The 9733-nt window shown below is 41.8% G+C and overlaps 1 protein-coding gene across 1 annotated transcript; it reads right to left on the bottom strand.

Moving 5' to 3' along the window:
• Positions 1-6389: 6389 nt before the first annotated feature.
• Positions 6390-7739, bottom strand: nrarpa (NOTCH regulated ankyrin repeat protein a). The gene is made up of 2 exons (XM_054613107.1): positions 7593-7739; positions 6390-7389 (listed from the first exon to the last, which is right to left on the bottom strand). Exon 2 carries the CDS (start codon positions 6896-6898, stop codon positions 6560-6562), a length of 339 nt encoding a protein of 112 aa, XP_054469082.1. The 5' UTR covers positions 6899-7389; positions 7593-7739; the 3' UTR covers positions 6390-6559.
• Positions 7740-9733: the final 1994 nt, after the last annotated feature.

Raw genomic sequence — 9733 nt, 5'->3', positions numbered from 1 at the left:
ACCAGCATTGATTTGGAAAATTACAGAATTGTGCCATTAAAAATAAACTAATTACAGGTGTGTAAATTACCTTGAATGTTGTCAAACTTGCAGTTAAAGCATTGTAATGCCGGCTTTGCACGCAAAATTGTGCTTATGAGTGAATGCCAGGTAAAATAAAAAATGAAGTGGTACAGTTCCAAAGATTAATATCATATTATTTGATATCATCATGTAGGGGTGTGTTTTTTCTTTATGAACGAGGCCTCAGGCGGACAGATGTTCACTTCCCTGAACAGCTGTGATCACTACTAGGTTCATGTCAGGCCTGCTATACCTCTGTGTGATAGATAATTAATTATCATATATCACCCTGGCAGCTCTGTGCAGCTCCTTCAGCCACCGGCTGCTTCACCCCCGGTGTGTGAAGGAGAGGTACCGCAGGTCCTTCCTTCCTGCTGCTGTCAGGCTGCACAACCAGCTCTGCTCCCAGCAGACCACATGCCACTAATACACTAATACATTAATACACTGTGCAATACAACATTTATAATAATTTCTGTCTGTATATATATTTTTACTGTGGATCTCTACTGTTCTTACTTACTGTTTTTATTGCTCATTTGCTTATTTATAATACTTATTTTGATCTTATGTTTTTTATTTTTATTTTTATTTACTATGTCTCTTGTTTTGCACTATCCTCTTTGCTGCTGTAATCCTGTAAATTTCCCCGCTGCGGGACTAATAAAGGATTATCTTGTCTTATCTTATCATAAACACCCACACTGGTATTTTCAGTTACTCTGGCTTATTTGACCTCTAGTCAGGTCGAAGCTGGGTGGAGCGATGATGGGAAATTGTTTATGTCAATAAACTCTTTGCACCAATAAGAATGATAAGAGTGACATTTTGACCTTAACAGGTGCAGCAAAACTAAGTGACTTGAAAAACTGTTAAACTCTACCTTCCTCTTTACGTGGCCGCAGGTTCCTGCAGCAAGTCTAAAAGTTCCTCATATGAGTTCTCGTCGTAAATGTAAAACTCATTCAAACCATTAAATCAAGCCGTTTGTATCACATTATTTCACAATCAGACAGCATTAATGTCAATCCCCAGGCACTTTGAGGAAGTCAGACACAGGAGCTTCTGTCATTGTTCGCACGTTGAACACAGCCGTTTTAAAAATGAGGAATTCAGTGTTGCAAAACCAATTAAATCACATTTTACACATATCACAAGATGTTCAGTTAATCTTGTGTCTTACAGATCAAGTGTAACCCTTCAAATGATGGGTGTAAGCATGGATATGAATATTTTATGAGACACAGAACAATGGCCTTTTGAATGGAGATGGAAGATTATCACACAGACGCACTTGATTGCAGCTGCTGTAACATCGACGCACAAACAATTCTTTCCTTGATTTATGTGTGAACAAGAACAGACAATACATACACATTCACACACAAGACTGTAACCGGTTAAATATGCCAATGTGGCCTGTTCACTTTTTAAAATAAAGTCATTTTCATGCTGCTCTCCTTAGTTTTCTGGACTTAAAGCAATTCCCCAATCAGTTCTTCATCTGATTTTCTGTCTTCTCTGCAAAATTCCTCCCAAAATGCCTTGTGTTGTCTGGCTCACTAAAGCGGGTTGCTCCATGCACAGGCCAGACATGGACGAGCGAGGAAAGCCAAGGCACATGAAGAACCTATTAGGGGGCCTAGCAGCCAGCAGCAACCCTGGGAGGCCAGCCAGCTCAGTGTGTGAACAATAGGGAACCCAGCTCAACAAAAACATCCTGCAGAAGTGAGAGACTCAGGGGGGAGAGAGGAAAGGACATGCGAGCCAGATAGCCCGTTCGGCCTGCCACGGCATCAAAACACAGAGGGGGCTGGTGTTTAGAGGAGCTAAATGCATCAGGTCGGCGCTTGGTGTGGTCAGTGCAGAACATTTGAGGTCAAAGATGGTTCAGCTGCAGCTCAGAAGGCAAGTTTCTAACCATAAAACGTTCCTCTCACTTTGAGGTTAATTTCAGGATCACACTGAAAAGGAAAACTCTCAACCGCAACGGTTATTTCAATCGCATTCAATGCAACCCTCCTTACTCAAACAGTTGCAGCTAACTGCAGGTCGACACCCAGAAAATGTTACAACACAAACAGGTCCGACATGCAGGAAGATGTATTGTAGTGTCGCTTTTCCCACGACCCTCCCACAGCAGCGTAATATCAGTTGCAAAGCAGTGTTTACATGAAAACGGTGAGAACATGACTCAATGGAAGGTTACTCATGAGCTAAATGAAACCTCCAGTATCCTGTGCTTTTACAAATGCTACACGTTTGGTGAAGGGGAACAGGAAAATTATAGAAAAAGTTCATTAAAGGGTTCACTTAAAAATGCACAGACTAGCACAGTGTTTTTTTAGCCTTTTTGACTGAAAATGAATCTGTGTGTTCCAGTTTTATGACTCAAGGCCGGACCATATGAGATGAGAGTGTTTAACAGTTTAACCAACCATTTTCAGGGCCATATCATACACCATCACAGGATGATTTAAAGTACATATTTCACAAGAAAAATCACAAAAAGTACACAGTAAACTTTCTTCCCTTCCAACAGAATCAGCTGATTGCAAAATTAGCAAGTCTTTTCTTGGAAGCAGAGTTGTACGGCTTATGGGAAGGGGTTAGTGAAGTGAAAGGAACAGAGATAATGTGAGGAGAAGAGTATAGATGATGAGTGAAAGACACACTCAAGTGTGTGCAACAGCAGGTTTGTTAGCAGAGAGCTGAATTGTTGGGGCCTTAATCGTCAGAAAGGGAGCTTGGAGAGGAGTGTGTGTTGAAAATGTTTTGAGTGTGTATGTAACATAAAACTAGCTCTCCCACAACACACACAGGGGAGGGGAGCCTTCTTTAAACTGAGCCTACCCACAATGCACTGGGCTCTTTTATCCCGGCAGTGAAAGGATGAGGCCAGATGAATGACAAAGGGAGAGAATGGGGATCTGGGTTGGGCCCGGCTTGGAAGACAGGGAGGGAAAAGAGAGAGAGAGGAGGGTAGGGGCTTGTTTCCCAAACTGACCTTTTTTATGAAAAATGAAGGAGGGAGGAGGAGGAGGAGGACTGAGTCAGAGCAAATGTAGCTATTTTGCTTGAGCAGCGAGGAAGAAATGTATGCATACACAGATTTTTGAGTTTAATGATTTCTTTACTGGCTTGTACACAAACGTACAAAAATAATACAGCACTCATCTCCACGTGACATCACGTCATCATCACAGTGTTACAAACGTTCAAAAAATAAAAGAATACAAACAAGATGAAACATGATGGAACATCTGCATCACTCATGAAAAATCAACCGTTTCCTCTTGCTTGAAATGAAGCAAGACCAGAAACACAACTTGGTCCAAAGAAGTCAGCACTTAAAAAAAAAAAATCATCTCACTCATGTACACCAATCCGGCAGCTGGCTCCTTACGTCATAAATGTTATGACCCTGGTAAGCCAAGCAACCACACAACCGTGCAATTTTTTTAACCATGTTACAATGATCTTACCATCAAATGTATTATTCCCCTTTCAAAAAAACAGGAAGACAGCACTTCAAAAAAGAAAGTGCCCCAAGATAACATCATCATCATCATCATCATCAGCGTCGCTATATATATATATCCATATGTATATATACATACACCCAATCACAGAGATACACGCATCTTTGTTAAAAAAAACATCATGTTTTCTTTCCACAAAGTAACACACACATTAGAACATTATCACCTGGAGCATATATTTATACAATAGTATTTTGTTGTGTTTGTTTTTTTTTCTATTCAGAAAAAAATTAAAATGTCGACACATAAAAGTCAACTTTTCAACAACAGTCATCAGTGCAATATTCAAACAAAAAAAAAAAAAAAAAAACATCAAGTTTAAGACAAGTGATGCATATTTAATTTGTTGCCTGATACAAATCTTTTACCTTGATGTGGTGGATCTATTGCTTCAGATTACTTGTGTTTTTTTTCCAGGGAAGTTCTCAGTCTGGTTGACTTTTTTAACAACAGCATCACAGGGGCACCCATGAGAAGCTCACAATCACACAAACACACTTCAATTAAAAAAAACCACACACGTTCAAAAGCTTCTCATGTGGTGAACCATTGCTGCTGTGAAGCTTCTATACAACTGTTGGCCATTTGAGCAGTAGGCTTTAAAAAAACAACAACAAAAAAAAACATTTAACAAAAAAAAAACACAACAACCAAAACATACAAGCAGCATTGATACAAATGTTAGGGTGCCATGACTTTCAAAATGCAGCAGGCAAGTTGATGAAACCAATTTATTTTTCCTTTTCTATTCTGTGAAATCCTGCAATAGTCATGTGTTGATGCTTTTTGAAGTCTTCATCGTCCAACAGTATTAGGGTCCTGCTCAGTAGTAGTAACTATTCCAAAGCCTTGGCTCCTGCAGTTACCCCGTACAAACACTGGGGGCGCACAAGGCTCCGCATTTTTTTTGTGCAATAAAACTCCCTGCATTTATAAGTCATGCGATACAATTCCATTTTTTTTTTTTTTTTGTATGACTGGAAAAATAATAATATAGAAAACAAAAAAATGCAGACTGGTGAAGACAGAGATAAAGAGTAAAGTGGAGGTTTATAGGGAAAACAATGGCAGTGTGTGTGTGTGTGTGTGTGTGTGTGTGTGTGTGTGTGTGTGTGTGTGTGTGTGTGTGTGTGTTAGAGACAGACAGAGAAAACCACAAACTCCCCATGCAGAAAGGCAAAACGATGCATTGCTCGACAGAATTGGTTTGGTTGTAGTGTAAAAATAAACTGCCCCGACTGAGGATGCAGGGATGGGTTCATTGCATCTTCTGTACTGAAGTCCATCGGTCAGGTTTATTAAAAAACAAAAATAAAATTAAAAAAAAACATACTGGCATGCGGATGATCACAGACAAATTGTGAATCTCCTCAGACTCCAAAAACAACGTGGCAGAGTGGTGAGAGAGAGCTGAACAACTTGAGAATACTTTATAGTCGAGGTAGCTGGCAAAAGGCAACCAAACAAAGTCCTTTTAATGGGAGGAGGAGGAGGAGGGGGGGAGAGAAAGTCCTCTTGAGGGTCAACAGGCTTTAACAGAAGGGGGTTTCTGGGATGGGGGGTGGCAGGTCTACCTCCACACGGGGACAGTTTATACTACGAGTCTGAAGCAGCTTGAGTCACCCTAGATATTCATATATGTTTTTCTTTAAGAAGAACCACAACATATTCAAAAACGCATCTTCTCAATGTACCTTCATAAATAAAAGAAAAAAAATAACCCAGCCTGCTTTCACAGTGATGACTAGGATGATAATAAAATACTGAAAGGAGATTATAAAGTGAATTCCAAATGCGACTTTTTTTTTTTTTTGATACAAAGCGAAAGCAGCGTTTTTTGTTTTTGTTTTTGTTTTGTTTTTTTTACACAATGACCATCAGAAACGTGGTCAACTGGCCTGGAAGAGTTGGACGCCAGCATGGCAAGATCTGCACGAGTACTGTCTCTCTTTTTTTTCACTTAAAAAAAAAAACCAAAAAAAAAAAAAAAAATAAACACAGTAAAGCTATTGTGTACAGTACTTCACAACAATGATGGAGCCACTTGTTGCTACATATTGATTACACATGTGAAAGCGTGTTGGATAGCCATAATGCCGCTCTTTGAGTTTAAACAAAATAAAATAAAAAATGAAACCTCTGGTAGCCAACAGAGGGCAACCCTTCTTCTCTTGTTCTTGTGTCTTCCCTTTCAGATATTCCAGCATGCAGCCATTTAGCATCAAGTGCCGTGTTTCATATAAAATAACTTAAAAAGTGGGTGAACAATGAGGAGAAACATCCCCCCCTCCTCCCTCCCCACCAAGAAACCATTCAACTGTAATGCTGGAGATGGGAGGTCATGGATAGAAAGAAAAAAACTGGGCCATCTGCACTCTGGAGTCCAAACACACACACATGCGACACACAGACACGGGCTTCTTTGACATTGGACGACGGAGATCTAATATACACATTCAAGAGGAAAGCTTTAGTACCAACAAACCCACCGAAATGGCGTTTTTTTTCTTTTTTGTTAAAGAGTCGTGTTGAAGCGCTGTGTGTATATGAACCATGCGATACTTCACTCAGAGAGTGCAGAGAGGACCCCGTTTGGTTTACAATGAGGGAAGATTATTCTGCAGGTCTATACATATATATACATATACATATATATATATATATATATATATATATATACATATATATATATATATATATATATATCATATATATATATATAGAGATACACATACATACATAGATATATATATATATATATATATATATAGAGAGAGAGAGAGAGAGAGAGAGAGAGAGAGAGAGAATTTGGCACAACTATGTAGATGATGGCAGTTTTTGTTTTTGCTTTTACAAGAGCCTGGCTTTCCCGTGTGTTGCAGCTTTATTTTCCACTTGATGTTATTTTTTTTTTTTTTTATTTTTCTTATTTTTTACCTGACAGCAGAGACAGATCACCGGGCCCCAGAGGAGTACTTGGCCTTGGTGATGAGGTATAGCACAATGTCTTGGTGGCCCCCGAAGGCGGCTATGTGTAAAGCGCTCCACCCTTCCCTGTTGGCCAGTCGGATGTCTGCACCAAACTTCACCAGCAGTTTTACCAGCTCCAGGTTCCCGTCAATAACGGACTGGTGGAGGGCCGTCTGTCCTTCTGGCCCGAAGGAGTTGACGTTGAACTCGCAGTTTGTCATGTTCTGCAGCAAAGAGTGCAGCTCCTTGGTGTTGCCCTTCTTCACCGCCTCCTGGAAAACCCTCTGCGGCGCCGAGCACGTCGACACATCCCCCTGACTCATGGTTGTAGCTCTCTGGAAGGTGGGGAACCAGTAATCCTGCCTGGGCTCTAAAGCTGATAATAATCGTCTTCTCCCTCTGGTCTGGTATCAATGCCACAGTTACAGTGGGTTATAACCAGCTATTAAGGCACTTTTTAAAGTACTAAAATAGAAAGGAAAAAAAAGATGACTGTATATATCCCAAAAAAGGACAAGAGAGGAAATAACACTTGGTGTGCAAAAAGTGTTAATATTTGAGAGATCCTAAAAAAAAAAAGGGATGCTCTTAAGCGATCCAAGGGTCTCTAGACGTAGTTCCTCCTCCGTAGCAGCAGCAGGTAGCCTGTAGCAGTGGATGGAGAGAGAAACACCTCTTCACTTTTTGGGGGGATTTTGGAAATTTGACCACTATCTCCACAGGACAGACTCCGCAGGGTTTCCCTTGAACTTTCCGACCTGATTCCTGGCAACACGTCCCGGCTGTATGTCGCTGCTCCTGTGGCCAGGGTGGTCTGGGAAAGACAAACAAACAAACAAAAAAAAAGACAAGAGAGAAATCCTCATGAGTCCCGATTTCCTCACCTTAACAGACTGAGAGACATTCCCACATTCCGCCACACATCCAGAGAGAGAGAGAGACCTTTACGCACGGCTACAATGCTTTGCCACTGAATGTGTTTTTCTTGTGCAAATTGGCTGCAGATTGGTGACTTACCTGTGACAGATTGGACGGGTCCGGAGCGACGAAAAGCGATACTAATCCACCGTGTGGCCCGGTCTGTGTCCTCCGCGCCGTCCGTCCGTGTGAGTCTCTGCCCTGCGCTGCACTCTGGGAGAATATTTTTACGCGGCCTTTATTTGCATGACAATGACATCCCAAAGAATCAACTGTGGAGGAATGGGCGGAAACCCGGGGAGGTTATAGGCTGCCGGCTCGGTTAAGGAGGGAGGGAGGGAGGGAGGAGTAGGCCTGTGAGTGTGCATGAGGGAGAGGCGTGGTCTTCAGAGGAGGAGAGACAAACGCTGCTGCAGAGAAATATTAAACAAGCCGCCCGGAGCAATGGTGAGCTCCAGATCCGATCTCCTGTAGCCGACCCCACGGAGCTGCCCAGAGCTGTAGACTGGCTGAGAGAGCAGGTTGTAAAGGATCAGCCGCAGGATTTAACATCAACAGGAACAACAAAACAAAACGCCAATAAGCCTCTTCACAGTGACAGCGATGGCAATGGTGACCAGAGAGAGAGAGAGAGAGAGAGAGAGACGGGCAGGATTTTCATTCATGCAAAGAAAAAAAAAAAGTCTAATGAAACAGTTGAATGGCCACTTTTATTCATATCCAAATTGTTGTGAGAGCATTTTACGCAAAAACCAATGTAACATTCGGCTGCACACTGTTTTAAGTTGGACTCTCAGGTGAAAATTCAAGCAAAAAGTAAAGAAAATAAAGTAATCAGCTCGTGGACTATAGTCTAAATATAATATTAGTCAAATGGTTTATTAAGTTTTTTTTTTTTTTTTTTTTTAAAGGAGTATCAGGACTCATTTCATGTTAGATTGGGGCAGAAAACAAGGTGCTGATAATGACATACCGGGAGAGGGTGGGGTTTATAACTATGTGCTGCTGTTTGTGGGGGACAGTCAGTGAACACTGCAGTGAGTTTGTGCAATAATTGGGAATTAATAAAAGGAGCCCAATGCTGTGTCCAGTATGTGCTCTTGGTGCTGTTTCAAATCCAGAGGCCATCGGTGCACAGTTACAAGTGGTTCGATGGAGACACATACATTTCTTTTTTTTAAACAGTGGGCTGTCTGAAGTGTGAAAAATATCAAAAACCCTCAAGCCAGTGATTGCCTCCGAACCAAAAGGTAACGGCAGTAAAGTACAAACCCCCCCCCAAAAAAGTCTCCCAGTCGTCCTGCTACATCTTAAAAACACCCCCGAGGAGGAGATTATAGGTGGGCTGTTTGAATCATAAACTGCGGATATATTCCAGTTGTTCTAGTCCGTGGGACTCCGAATAACAAAAGCCCTGCACTACTTCCTTTTTTTTTTTTTTTTTTTGCAAGTGAAAAGAGGTGACGCTGTGTGCAGATTGACACGCCGCTCAGCCTCCCTCCTCCTCCTCCTCCTCCACCCATCACCGTGGGAACTGAGTGTGTGTGTGTGTCTCTCTCTCTCTCTGTGTGTGTGTGTCTCTCTCTCTCTCTCTCTGTGTGTGAGAAAAACAGGGTAGAAGGTGCTGATAGATATTGATAGATAGAAACAGGGTTTGACGGAAAGAATGCATGTGAAAGTCAGAGTGCTGGATAGACAAGAAGAAAGAAACAGAACTGTGTGGAAACCACATCAGGTAAACAGGCTACATCTCTCAGCCTCCCTCGGGGCCGTCTGCACCGTTTGGCGGCCCGTACTCATCTGTGTAACACTTTATAAACCGCTCTCCACGCTCATGGTTTGGTGGCTTTCACACTGTCCTCGTTTTCCCACACTCTGAACTGTACATGTGGCGCACGTCTGTGGCCGCATCTGTCTGTACGTGAGCCTGTCACTGTGCTTCTGTGCGTTACCGTGGGAGAGACAGCACCAGAGATCCACCATATGAAGGTCACAATCTGCTTTTTAATCTAAAAACAAGCTGTCAATACTGACTGACTGACTGAAAACATGATTGACTTTGACATTCTATGATTTGGAGTGCATTATCATGGTCATGGATGTTTGTTTTAGACTTCGTTGTCCATTAAAGTCATACAATGAGGCACCTGAAACTAGGTGAAGTTGTCAGTCAACCTTGGTTCTACATGAATGCAAGCTGGGTCACAAAACCACAGGTTTCGTGACCACAGGTTTCGTTT

Source organism: Anoplopoma fimbria, chromosome 14 (assembly GCF_027596085.1).
Source record: "Anoplopoma fimbria isolate UVic2021 breed Golden Eagle Sablefish chromosome 14, Afim_UVic_2022, whole genome shotgun sequence".
NCBI classification, from domain to species: domain Eukaryota; kingdom Metazoa; phylum Chordata; class Actinopteri; order Perciformes; family Anoplopomatidae; genus Anoplopoma; species Anoplopoma fimbria.
This window is presented reverse-complemented; position numbering and strand designations above follow the sequence as displayed.

Bases quoted from the DNA above. Each gene is read 5' to 3' on its own strand.
- nrarpa (XM_054613107.1), bottom strand. From the start codon at position 6,898: ATGAGTCAGGGGGATGTGTCGACGTGCTCGGCGCCGCAGAGGGTTTTC.